We start from the raw sequence: 13,011 nt of genomic DNA, 5'->3' as shown, positions 1-13,011 counted from the left end.
GTGACCTTTGAGGGAAAGAACTCATGGAATTTCGATATGTGGGATGCCAAACCTCCTCCTAACCTACCGGTCAATTAAAAGGGGTCTCTGTTCCCCTGAGGGTTGTTAACCAATCGGAGGAAAGGAATGATCAATCTCATTTCACCGTCACTCTTCTGCAGGGAGGTTGCTAACCAGTTAGAATCTGCCACTAGAAGTCATTAGGAAAACTGGCCAATCAGGCCAACCTTGTTACATGGCCTGGTCGGGAAGAGACCGCGACTGATTGGAAGAGACGGTTCTCGCTCCACACCCTTTCCTTCCTGGACCGCAGGTTCCCTAGCTGTGTTGAAAGAAGGACCCTTCCCAAGCCCAGGGTTAAGAAGATCCCTGGACCACTCCCTCACATGCCTAAGTTGGCTTTTTGGCATGTGCTTACTCTCTTATCTAATTTCCTGCTTCAAGCCTTGTTGCCGAGGCCCTCAGGATTTTCAGCTTCGTGGATTACCCATCAATATGTCAACTAACTGGTTTTGCATGATTTATGTGATGGAAAAAAGTTTTGTAACATTTGAATCTCTTTCAGGAGATAACTGAGCAAGGACCCTTACAATAAACAGTCAGTCTCACGGGAGCATGACAAAATTGAATTGCAATAATCCTAACTGTAATACTAACGATAATGATTATTGAACTTTTACTGAGTACCAAGCCCTTCGCTAAAAGCTTCATATACGTTATTATCTCAATATAGGCTGCAGGGTAAGTGCTGTTATTACACCCGATTTTAAAAGGAGAGGGGGAAAATGGTTTAAAAGGGTTAAATAACTTGCCCAAGGTCACGCAGGATTTGGGAACCCAGGTTTGTCTAATCTGAATCCTACCACTCGCGGTAGGGGATTATGAGACTGCAGTAATTTTTAGGAGGAGCCAGGGTTAGGTCCTCACAGGCCCTTTCTCTGATTTCATCCTCCTCCGGGATTTTGTTAGCGATATACGAGATTCTCTAAATTGTCACAACCAGCAGCTGCAACACCATTTGGCGGTGGCGGCTCCTAAGAACTATAGATTTTGCCTCTTAAGAGTATGGAGCTAAGAGCTAAGAGGAATTCAGGTCTTAGCGGGGCCGGGTGTTCGGGGAACCTCAAGGGCTCAACCCCTAAGCCCTTGCTAGCCTGAGCCCTTCAGAGGGTGTCGGATTTGCCTTTTCTCACACAGCAACTCACACTGCTTAGTACTTGGAAAATACCTGTTGCTTCCTAAAGATCCCTGGACCCGCCCTTGCCCGGGTCAACAACTGGCCCTGGAGGGAGATTTGGGGACCTCAGGAGAACCTGCGAGAATCCTAATCCGGCTGAAACCCAAGGTTTAGGAAAGGCGGGGAGTCCCCCCCACCCTCTTCTTCCATTTTCCCCCCCACACTTTCCCTCCCTTTCAGGAGCTCAGGGCCATAAAAATGCAGATGGAGGATCGGTGTGAAATAACGGGCCCATATAAATCCCTCTGCCGCCCGCCTGCAAGATGGATTGGCCGCATTGAAATTCCTCCGCGAGGATAATTAAACTCGGGGCCTCATCCGGGCAAAATTACATTCCTGTAATGGCGTCGCTCGGGGTCCCGGGAAATTGCTCCGTGGGCTTTCAGCGGCGGTTTTTATCGCCGGCCGGGGTGTGCCTGGCTGCGGCTCGCCTCTCCTCCGGGACCGTAAAGCTGCTGCCGTGATTTATCCTCCCCTTCTCCCAAATCCGATTAAATGGAGGAGCTCGGGGCCGGGGCGCCGCGGGGCCGGGGGCCGGGAGGGGGTGGCGGGAAGGACGGGGCCAAGGAGGGGAGGACAAACGGCCCCTCAGAGGGTGGCGGATTTGCCTTTATTTACAGCCCCGGCTTTCTTTTTATTTTTTTATGGGGGTTTGGTGAGCTCTTCCCGTCTTTCTCGCGCTGCGTCTAAGCACCCTAACCGGACAGCCGGGCTGCGGGGCTGGGTCTGCCTTGCAGCGGTCGTCTGGGCTCATCTGGTCCTGCGTGCACACAAAGGCCTGCTCCGGGACTCGTGCCCGGAAGCCCCCGCCCACCGCCACCGGGGGAGGGGCGGGCGAAAGGGCACTGAAGCAAAGCAGGGGCTTGGGGAGAGCCCCTCGCGGGCGGCTGCACATTCCAGCTTGCACCCCCCTTTCCCCAGCAAGTCTGACAGAGGTAAACTGGTCGCCTGGGGTGACCTTGCACCCCTACTACAGGCAATAAGTGTGGTTATTCCTAATTGATCCCAGGACTCACAAAAGGGAGATACAGGCCTTGTTTACCCTCAAGTTTCTGACTCGCAGATGTTGGGGTTTTTTTTTTGTTTGTTTGTTTGTTTTGTTTTGTTTTTTTTCATGCTCTGCTCATCAGCGAGATAGGGAAAACAAGAAATAAGTTAAAGCCGAAATAGCCGTGACATTTTGCTATTAGCCCATTGGGACAGTTCTCTTCTGTACCACCCAATGTTGCCAGGGTCCTTAGGGTGACAAGAAGCCAAAGTGGTCTGTGATTTTATTTCCCCATGCTACATTTTAAACACAGAACCCCAACCCTCACTGTATGGTATAAACAATTTCTGACGAGGCTGGGTTGTTTTTTTTTTTTTTTCCTTTGCGCATGCTCGGGAAGTGGACTCGAGTCCAAGACTCCAAATGCCAAACAGTCCACACTTCCCACCACGTTGCGGGTCGGCCTTCTGTGCAGAGTTGGCGGCTCTTCCGCACACGGTGGGCTCCTTTTGTAGCTTCTCCTGTTGGACACCAGATGGCGTACTTGTTTCCCGAGACACCACCAACCTGGCAGGGGGAGCTGTAGCGCCCGGGCCGATCCTTTAGCTTGCGTTCACTCTATCCGCGGGAAAGCGACTCGTTGGCTCTAGTCGCGCATGCGCAGAGCCTTCTCCTGGGCTTCCCGTGCCCCCACCCCCTCTCTGTCTTCTCTACCCTGGGAGCAGGTAAGGCCTTGAGGCCTCGCGTCCTCTTCGTGCCGCGCAGGCGCGCGCAGCAGTACCCCTTGCGAGGACGCGTGGCCGCCCTGACCTTGCTAGCTCCCACCCGGGGCCTCGCACCCTCGCGGCTGCTGGCATCCCCGCGCGGAGAGCTGCCCCTTCCTCGTGTCTATGACCTCTAACCGCGCGGGCCTGGCGCCATCTTGGGTGTCTCACGGGGGTTGGGGGTTCTGCGGCCGGCGAAAGCCAAATGCTGGCATGCGTGTTCTCTCGGGACGCGAACCAAGGCTTTAAGGATAATGCTGTTTGCTCACCCTCACGCCTTTCACCATTGTTATAACCCCAGATTACCCCCTCCTGTCTTTGTTTCCTCCTGTCAGCCTGAATCAAAGTAGACTTTAGTTTTTGTACCTTGCAGACTTTGAACCGCAGGGCCTCTGGCGCTCAGAGCAGTCAAGCCACCATCTCCCCTAGTCAGCATCCTGCAGTTCGAAATAAACTGAATGTGGCGTAGGGTAACAGAACAGGCTAGCTGCCTGTGCACCGGTGGCTTGAAACCAGGGCAGAAGTGGGACCTGTTGCTTTAGAAACTGTGGTTGTAGTGAGTGCCTGCCTTTAATGAAAGCCCTGACATGCTAATGAAGTTGGAAATAAAATCTTAAATGGCGGGCTAGAAATGGAGGGTTCTGATAGGCAGCAAGCCCGGAGGGTGGGAGCAGTTCAAGTTTTAAAATGTATACCTGCCAGCCAGAGGGAAGGTTTAAGGAACGGAATAAAATGGAGAGATGACCACTTAGGAATTAAAAGATATAACCTTAAAACTTGTTTTTGGAAAAACGTCTATTTTGGCCCCTTGAAGGCCAACTCTATAAATAACCCTTGTTTACCCCAAACTTGTGATCCTTCTGCATCAGCCTCCCGAGTGCTAGGACTACATGCATGTACCACCATGCCTAACTTCAGACCTCCCTCTAATCATGTGTCTGAAAGCATGCATGCGTGGGTGCTGAGAAGTTAATGTGGAGGGGCATTTCCACTTCACCTTCACTTTTTGAGATGGGATGCCTTACTGACCTGAAGTTCATCCACTCAGAATGAAAGCCAGTCAGCTTCAGGTAACCACCTGTTTCCATAGGTACCCAGCACTAGGGGTGTGGCAGGCACAATTGAACCTGAGTAGCTGGGCAGCAAATTTGGGTTTAGGTTTCGCAAAGACAAAAGGCAGGATTTTGTTGGTAACAGGGTCATACTGTGTGGCCTGGAATTCTGCCTTCCAAGTGCTGGGATTATAGCATATCCAGCAAAAAGTAAAGTTTTAGACAGAATGAGGCCTGAAGACAAACATTGGTATAAAAGTAAAAATTCGGGACTTACAAGTAGCGGATCTACCCGTGGGCGGGTTGAGCCCAGTGTATGTAAGGGAAGTGTTTAACAGGCCTACACTTTGAGTGTCTTAGTTTGTGGAATATTCAAACTTCAGAGAGAAAAAGTGGGGTGGGGGTGTGTGGCTTGGTGGTAGAACAGGTTACCTAGTGCACACTAAGGTCCTAGGTTCTACCTCCAGTGTTCCCTCCCTCTGAGGGAGATTACAGAGTTACAATCCTTTCTCTCCCACTGACAACCTATCAGTGTTGTCAAGACCACGCCATTCTACACCTTAAATATAAAGATTGGAAAAGTTGTTTAAAATATTGGCACCAGAGATCTTGTTTTTAGGGGCCGGAGAGATGGCTCAGCAGTTACAAGCAACTGCTGCTGTTCCAGAGGTCCCATGTTTGGTTCCCAGCACCCATGAGATGGTTCTTAACCGTTAACTCCAGTTCTAGGGAGTCCAGTGCCACTCTGGCCTTATTGGACACTAGGTATGCATGTGGTGCACATACATAATACATACATACATACAAATCTTAAATTATTTTATTGTGTGTGAATGTACAGGCACACATGGTGCCAGTAGAGATCAGAAGACAGCTCTTGGAAGTACTTCTTCCACTGTGTGCTCTAAGAGTCAAACTTGGTTTATCAGGTTTATCAGGTACATGGTTTTACCCTCTGAGCCATGCTGCTGGTCCAGTGACATGCAATTCTGGTATATATACCACCTCTCAGATAATTCTGATTCAAGGGGGCTTCTCGATTCACTTGGGGAAAACACTGTCCTAAACCTTTAACTTATATTCTTCCTGTGGATCTTAAGGATGCAAAACTTAGTACCCCTTAATGGAGTGGTAAGATTTTACAGTTGGTACTTATTAGATTAATGCCAGGGTTTCTCATTGATTGACTGTATCTTGTTAAAATAGAAATCAGTATTTTAAAGAGATGCTAAAAAGTTAGTTGGAAAACTTCAATGAAAGAACTCTCCCAAAAGTTTAGGAATTCTATTGGGATGGAGATACAACCAGCACTAGACTGACTAGTATGCTTAAGGTCTTGACTAGTATGCTTAAGGTCTTGGGCTCCAGCCATAATACTTCCCAGACTCTGCCCAATAAAAATGAATACTAGTTCTTTTTTGTTTTGAATCAAGGTCTTATTTTGTAGCTCAGGCTGGCCTAGAACTTTCTGCAATCTTGCCCTTGCCTCCTGGGTGTTGGGATTATAGGTGTTGGAGCCACCATACACTGCTTCTAGGTCCAGACACTGAGACCAGTAAAGAGATGCATTGAACCTAAAAGAAAAAAACTTGGAAGCAAGGGATACTGGGAAAATTATGTTGACAATCCCAAATGGTGGAGCTGTGGAAATGGGCAATGGTTCTTTTTTTTTTTTTTTTTTTTTGGTTCTTTTTTTCGGAGCTGGGGACCGAACCCAGGGCCTTGCACTTCCTAGGTAAGCGCTCTACCACTGAGCTAAATCCCCAGCCCCATGGGCAATGGTTCTTAAAGCAGGGAGCAAGAGAATACTTGTCCAGGCCATAAGAAAGTCACTTGATGTCAGGATTCTGATGTCACCTGTAGTGAAATCTGTCATTTGGCTCCCTTAGCTAATGAAGCTTCCTAGAGCTCCTCTTCGGGTGTAAGGATGAGGTTTAACTAGCAAAGCAAGGTGTTTACAATGTTGCTTCTCATTTCCAGCTCTTCTGCCTTTGCCCCTCACCCCTGAAAAATGTATGCCTGCTCCAAGTTCGTCTCTACCCGCTCCCTGGTGAGTACATTTTCTGGAAGGATTTTAAAGGGCACCTTGTTTCTTCACATAAGAGAATGCCAGTGATGTCCAAAACTTTTAGTATTGTCATGTACAAATGTGTTGGACTGCCTTCATAGCTTCCCTAGGGTGCTTGCAGTCTGTGGGACATGCCTGTTACACCTCGCTCTTCACGATGGACTAGGGGAAGGTAGATGAGATTCTGTGGTAGAGAAGGCCTTTTGCTATGGTTGCTGGCAGAGGTGAATGTTTGCTAGGCTCTCTGGTCCATATTCTCTGGAGGCCAGTTAATTTGCATCTAGATCATGTAATTCCACTGCATGTTCATGGAATTCGAACTCAGGCAGACATAGTAAGCAAATAGTATGTTATATAGCTTAAATAGAATACACATTGTCTAGGGGGTCCTTGCTTGAATAAGGCTTAGCGAGGACTTTATGCTGACAATTTAAGTCTCGGAAGGAAGCTCAGGTACTCTCTGGAAACTTGTTGGGCTCAGAAGCAACAGGATGTTAGAGATTTTAATAAGATGGTGGAGGCTGTTCATAAATTAAGGGCGATGCTGTTGTTAGGTATCAATTACCAAGCACTTACTGTGTGCCTGACACTGTTTACCAGTTTGTATACGTTACATTTATTCCTCAGAACCCTGAGAGATTGTTACCATTTGACAGGTGAAGAAATAGGCTGAAAACTATTAAGTAACTTAGCCCTTACATTGCATACCTGATAGAAAGTTAACATTTGGGTTTGGAGAGATAGCTTAACAGTTAAGAGCACTGTTACTCTTGCAAACAAGTTGGGTTTGGTTCCTGGCATCCACATGGTAGTTCACAACCATTGTAATTCCAGTTTCAGGGGATCCAGTGTCATCTTCTGGTCATTGTGAGCACCAGGCACCCACAAGGTGCACATGCATATGTGTAGGCAAAACACTAATACACACAAAAGAAAGTTACGACTAAAGGGTTAGAGATACAGCCCAGTGGAGAATGCTTGCCTAGCATGTACAGAAGCCCAGGGTTTGGTCCCTAACACAGAAAAAAGGAAAAAAGAAAAAGGCAGACACAGCAGCTCATGTCTGTAATCTAGAACTTGGGAGGATGAGGCAGGAGGATTGGTTGGTACAGATTTAAGACCAGCCTGGCCTACAGTGAGATCCTGTCAAGAAAAGGTATGTAAGCATCTTAATTCTGTCTGTAAAGGCCTGGCTGTTATCTTACCATGTGTCTTAGAGAACTGTCTTGGGGTTGAAGAGAAAAGGCTGTCAGGATGAGGTGAGGTTTGAACTTGGTTCTTCACGTCCATTTTCCAGAGGATACATACATTCAGGGAAGAATACCCTAATCCTTGGCTTGCTTATGAGCCAGCTATTGCCGGTAAATGTCTCCCTTGTTGAATGAAGCAGATAATTCTGGGGCTTAGATTTCTGCTGATTCTCAAGAGGGTAAAAGAAAGAATACCGCTGACGTGGTGGCCTCCTGTGGCACCCACTATAAGGAAGAACACCTTGTTTCCTTAAAGCAAAACCCGAAAAGCAAACAATGGCCCTGAATTCGGACTGTGTGTGTTAAGTCCTGGTACTGGGGACACTAAAGCCAGGGGGAGCTGAGCCTGGCGCCTCAAGGTCAGCTTGGGCAGCATAGCAGGATTTCTCTTTTAGGATTTGTTTTGTTTTTAAAGATTCTTTTTCGGTAGAAAATTATTTTATGTGTATGAGTGTTTTGCTTACATATATGATGTGTGTGCCCATATGTGTGTCTAGTACACAAGGAGATCAGAAGAAAAGCTGAATCTCCTGTAGCTAGAGTTAGGGATGATTGTGAGTCGCGTGTGGGGGTTGAAAATTGAACCCGGTCTCTACTGTGTTCTTAACCTAAGGCATCTCTCCTACCCCTTTATTATTATTGTTGTTAGTGTTAGTGTTGTTATTATTTTATTGTTTTGAGACAGGGTCTCTCTCTGTAGCCCTGGCTGGCCTGGAACACATAGAGATCTGCCTTTCTCTGCTTCCTGAGTGCTAGATTAAAGGTGCCTACCTGTCTCCTAAACAAGCAGTTCTGACTAAATCTGAAAGAATGGAAGGGCATCAGAACGTCCTACTGGCAATGCTTCTGACAGTCACCGCCACAGCCTTCTGACCCTCCTGTCCTTGTCATTCCTCTAGATCAGGAGCACCTCTCAGCTGCTGAGCCGTCCGCTCTCTGCAGTGGAGTTAAAGCGACCACAGATGCCCACAGATGAGGTACCTTGAGGTGGAGTTGGGACTGTGGTTTGGTGGGGAGGGGTAGAGAGGGTTACCTCCCAGGACCAGTAGGGGGAGTGCTGAGGACAATCACCACAGGCTGACCTTGGCTCTAGGTAGACATGGAAGGCAGTGAATTCTCTGTTAGCAACTGCCTCTGGTAGTTCCTGCTTTGGTGGACCTCTGTCCACTTCCATTATTAGGCCTAGTCTGCTGACTCAAGTGTTGGGGCTCAAGAACGGGCTCATGTCTCAGACTTAACACTTCTAGACCATACTGAGTCATGGAGGCATTTGAACTCCACCTCCTACATTATAAAGTTATCTTTCCAGCATTTTAGGGAGGTTTTCAGGGAATTAAATGATTTTTTCCATTGAGAGAGGAACATCAGATTTGACAGCCTAGCAATTTGAAATAGTACAATGTTTCCAAAGCAAAACAGTGGATTGATAACAAAATTCCTGCCTTCTCTCTGCCTCTTTGTCACAGGGCCTCAGCTGCTTGGCAGTCCGGCGGCCTCTGACCTCGCTTATCCCTAGCCGCAGCTTCCAAACCAGCGCCATTTCAAGGGACATTGACACAGCTGCCAAGTTCATTGGAGCTGGGGCTGCTACAGTTGGGGTGGCCGGTTCTGGAGCAGGAATTGGGACTGTTTTTGGGAGTCTCATCATTGGCTATGCCAGGTAAGGATACCTGGGCCTCTGTTGGCTCTGTTAAGTGTTCCAAAGGACACTAGAGCGGCACTGTCCTGTGCAAAGGCCACTAGCTCAGTGTTGTTGCTTTTTATTTAAATTTCTGGGTTTTGCTTGAGATAAGAGTAAACCAACTTGTGCCTCCACATGTATGTGTTCACACACTTGTGAGTGCACACATACATATACACCCACTCACTCCTAAATACATAAATATTTATTTTTGTTTCCTCATTATGTTGCCCTATGTAGCCTGGAACTCACAGAGCCCTGCTTGTCTCTCCCTCCTGAATGTTGGCTTTAAGGACATGTATAGCCACACCTTTAATTTTTTTTTTTTAATTTGAAAGCTACTATAAATACTATACTAGGTGTGACAATACAGACCTATAATGCCAACAGTTGTGAGAGAGAGGCAGAGCAGTCTGCTGCTTTGGGTTAGCCTGGGCTACCTGGTGAGTTCAGGCCAACCTAGTCTGTGAGACTCTGTCTCACATAAAATTGAGGTCCTGCAATTCTAAGAGCTTAGGAGGCGGAGACAACCTTAGTTAACAGTGCAGATGTAGCACTTGCACATTGCCAAAGTCCTGTTGAGTGACTGCAGTGTAGAGTAGGAACTGGCAATCCAAGTCTGAGGCTGTAGTTGGACCACAACCTGGTTTTCTTTTTTCCGGAGCTGGGGACTGAACCCAGGGCCTTGCGCTTGCTAGGCAAGCGCTCTACCACTGAGCTAAATCCCCAACCCCACACAACCTGGTTTTCTATGGTTGAGTTAAACTGTGTAGCCCTGGCTATCTTAGATACCTGCTTCCCCAGTGCCGGAATGACCACCTAGTTTTTACATTCTTTGAAAGTATTTTTAAAAGCATCAAGAAGAGTTTGCATGTTCTTACAAAGAAGCATCAGAGTCTAAGGTGCTGGCTCGATGTGTATCGGTGCGCTTCACCATGTGCACAGTTATGTTTATGCTCTAGAATAAATGTTAGGACAGTAGATTGTGGTCCCCAAGCCTCAAGTGAACACTCTGGCCCTTACAGAGAAGGCTGCCATCCCTGGGCTCCAGCCCAGTCAGTGCCATAGCCTTACTTCTGTTTTCCTCATCTCGGGGAGTTCCTCTTGCTCCTGGGACAGCTGCTTCTGCTGCTAGCCCTACTGGTCCCCGGCACCTGGGACTATTTAGTCTCTACCACCTCTGGACAAGTCGCTGAAGAACTAAATTAATCCTCTAGAGGCCAGCAAGTTACCTTGCTGTCTGGGGAAATGGGGTTATTTTTTTCAGAATTTGCATTAAACAGAAAACCTGCTTCCTTCTGTACTCACAATTCTGCTAAGAGTTGTGCTGATTTACTTTACCCATAAGACGTCTGTAGATACCAGGGTAAGGAAGATGAAAGTTATCTATTGCTTACAGTTAGCACATAGTTGTCCTGTTTGGATTCATATTATGAATATATCATATCATAAATACCATTCAGCATCTTAAAGCCCCAAATCAAAGCTGTGGTGGCACACACCTTTAATTGTGGCATTCGATCTACCGATGGAATTTCAGGGCAGCCAGGGCTACACAGAGAAACCCTGTATCAAAAACCAAAACCATTAAAAAAAAAATCTTGACTATTTTCAGATGACCAAAGAAAGTCAGCCCTTGGCTTCTCCTGCTTTCTGGAACAGTGTTATGCCCATAGCGCCCTGGTATACACTGGGTGTAAGCACAGTCCGTGTCCTGTTAGGGTTCTGCTGCTTGAGAAAAAGCCAGCCATTTTGAGTATTCTCCATTCTGTTCTGGCCCTGAATGTTATGTATCCAGACCATAGTTGTAAGTTACTGTGGTAGGAGAGCCCCACTGGGGAGGGCAGTGTTTGCACACAGGCTGTTTAACAGCCTCTTAGATTGTCTGCCTCCCCCTTGTTCACTTCCTGTAGAAGCTTGAAGAGGATTTTCTGGGAGCTCACCTTAGATGTTTGGCCTTTTCCTTGTGTGGACTAGAAATTCAGTCTTCTCTTTTCCAGGAACCCCTCTCTGAAGCAGCAACTCTTCTCCTATGCGATTCTGGGCTTCGCCCTCTCTGAGGCCATGGGGCTCTTTTGCCTAATGGTGGCCTTCCTCATCCTCTTCGCCATGTGAAGCAGCTGTCTCCACGTCCACCTCCCATGGTTCTTCCGTGTCTCGTCTGCCCTGTGTGTTCCTTTTCCTGTGCCTCCCCAAGAAGTCTGGGGAAAGTGCTTGGCTCAGGGTTTGACAGAGAGAAGACAAATAAATACTGTATTAATAAGATGTTTCTTGAGTCTCTTGTGTATATTTCTTCTCCACAGTTGGCAGAGTGCCGTGGTCAGAGTACAAGGCCAGCGTGGTGATGGTTCTAAATTCTGCAGGAATCTGGCTGGGCTCAGTCTTTTTTTTTTCTTTAAGTTTTTTTTTTGCAATGTATTTTATGTATATGGGTGTTTTGTCTGCATGTACATCTGCACACCAGAAGACACAAGATTCCATAGGACCACAGTTTTGGACTGTTGTAAACCACCATGTGGTTGCTGGGAGTTGAACTTGGGAGCTCTGGAAGAGCAGCCAGTGTGCTTACCTGCTGAGCCTTGGACTTATTCTTTAATTCTTTGTTTCAGGAAAGTTCTATTAAAAATAGCTGTCCTTTTCGATAATTTTTACCTGGTATGATCTGCTACTTGCATTGGAAGATAGGCGTTGGTGCTTAAAATGGTTACTAAAAGGGTTTTGTTATCTGCACTGATACGATTCTGCCCCAGGCCCTCTTTGTCACTCACCTGGTCAACTTCGTGTGCCTCCAGTCAGCCTGCTTCTAGTTTCTTCCAACATTAACTTCTACTGAATGCCAGGTAAATCTTCCCTTAAGAACAGGATCGATTTTGTCATTCAAAATTCACATGTCACATACCTCATTGGCTGGAAACTCTGTAGATCAAAACTCAAAATAGTCCTCTTATCTCTGTCTTCTGAGTGCTGGGACTACAGATGTGAGCTACCATCCTTAAGTATTGCTAGCCTCAGGTCTCAAGTACTGAGGACTACAGATGTGTAGTAGCACACACATTGTCTTTTGACCCCATACACTATCCAGAACGTACTTTAAAATGCCTTCCTGGCCTTCCCTTGTTTTCCAACCCTGTCCTTGCTCTGCTCATCTCTAGGTTTTGAATCTTTGCTCAATTTCCCCTTCAGAGTTGCTTTGTCATGAAAGACTTGTCTTAAATGCTCCCTTCTCTATAAAACTGTTAACTATTATCCATCTATCCTCAGTCAGGTGAGCACGAACGCATGTAAAGGGCTATAGAACACATTATATCCCCTTTATAATACTCCTATGGTAAATTGTGGATTCCGGTATATAGGGACGTTTACATGTGTGCACATGCAACACATAAGTAATTATTTTTAATAGGAATGGTAATCTAGGTGACCATAATGTTTTACTTTTCAGTCTTGTTGAGGTCTGCAAGCAGAAAGCCAGGCATGATATCAAAGACCTATCATATCAGCTGAGGTAGAAAAATCAAACTTAAGGCCATTTTCAGCTACTTGGGGAGTTTGAGGTTAGCCTGGGCTACATGAGACTGTCTCACACCTGAGACCTGCATTGGAAACTAAGATGGACAATCATGGATGTGGTCTTCTGGCCTCCACATGTAAGCACACACAAGTTACACAAAAAAGCCACCAGCAGATCCATTCCCATCATCCTTGACTTTGATACTGTGCTTAAAGGGTTGAGGGGAATAAAAGGTTTGGTTCTAGAGTTATACACTGTCTGCAGTTAACTCTTCTGGACGATGGGGCTGACTTTTGTCTCCAGCCAAAAGTTAGTACGAAGTACATACATACTTAGAAGTAAGCAGTAGCCCTCCCTTCAGTTTGGTCACTTGAATTTGAACCATGGTGAGAGGCTCTTCTGCCCTATTTTATTTCCCTTCTTGATCCTGGAACTGAATTGAGCTGAGTGAGGCTTTTGG

General features: G+C 46.7%; 1 protein-coding gene and 1 long non-coding RNA gene across 4 annotated transcripts; one reads left to right on the top strand and one right to left on the bottom strand.

Annotated features, from left to right (window-relative positions):
• Nucleotides 1-312: 312 nt before the first annotated feature.
• Atp5mc2 (ATP synthase membrane subunit c locus 2) lies at nt 313-11,305 on the top strand. 3 transcript variants are annotated; one of them, XM_063262948.1, is made up of 5 exons: nt 313-741; nt 6,022-6,091; nt 8,259-8,336; nt 8,826-9,019; nt 11,041-11,305. In XM_063262948.1, exons 2-5 carry the CDS (start codon nt 6,053-6,055, stop codon nt 11,153-11,155), a joined length of 426 nt encoding a protein of 141 aa, XP_063119018.1. In that variant the 5' UTR covers nt 313-741; nt 6,022-6,052; the 3' UTR covers nt 11,156-11,305. The 3 variants fall into 3 exon arrangements, with proteins under 3 accessions (XP_063119018.1, XP_038934273.1, NP_598240.1); XM_039078345.2 differs by lacking the exon at nt 313-741 and adding an exon at nt 2,906-4,059; NM_133556.2 differs by lacking the exon at nt 313-741 and adding an exon at nt 2,934-2,950.
• Nucleotides 1,865-3,493, bottom strand: LOC120093744 (uncharacterized). Its single transcript, XR_005487427.2, has 2 exons — nt 3,356-3,493; nt 1,865-2,843 (listed from the first exon to the last, which is right to left on the bottom strand). It is a non-coding gene; the product is annotated as an uncharacterized LOC120093744 (long non-coding RNA).
• Nucleotides 11,306-13,011: the final 1,706 nt, after the last annotated feature.

Source organism: Rattus norvegicus, chromosome 7, assembly GCF_036323735.1.
Source record: "Rattus norvegicus strain BN/NHsdMcwi chromosome 7, GRCr8, whole genome shotgun sequence".
NCBI classification, from domain to species: Eukaryota; Metazoa; Chordata; class Mammalia; order Rodentia; family Muridae; genus Rattus; species Rattus norvegicus.
The sequence above is the reverse complement of the archived record's forward strand: the minus strand, read 5'-3'. Positions and strand labels throughout refer to the sequence as shown.

Bases quoted from the DNA above. Each gene is read 5' to 3' on its own strand.
- Atp5mc2 (XM_063262948.1), top strand. From the start codon at position 6,053: ATGTATGCCTGCTCCAAGTTCGTCTCTACCCGCTCCCTG. The intron at 8,337-8,825 runs GTACCTTGAGGT...TCTTTGTCACAG, and splicing joins CACAGATGCCCACAGATGAG to GGCCTCAGCTGCTTGGCAGT. The intron at 9,020-11,040 runs GTAAGGATACCT...TCTCTTTTCCAG, and splicing joins CTCATCATTGGCTATGCCAG to GAACCCCTCTCTGAAGCAGC.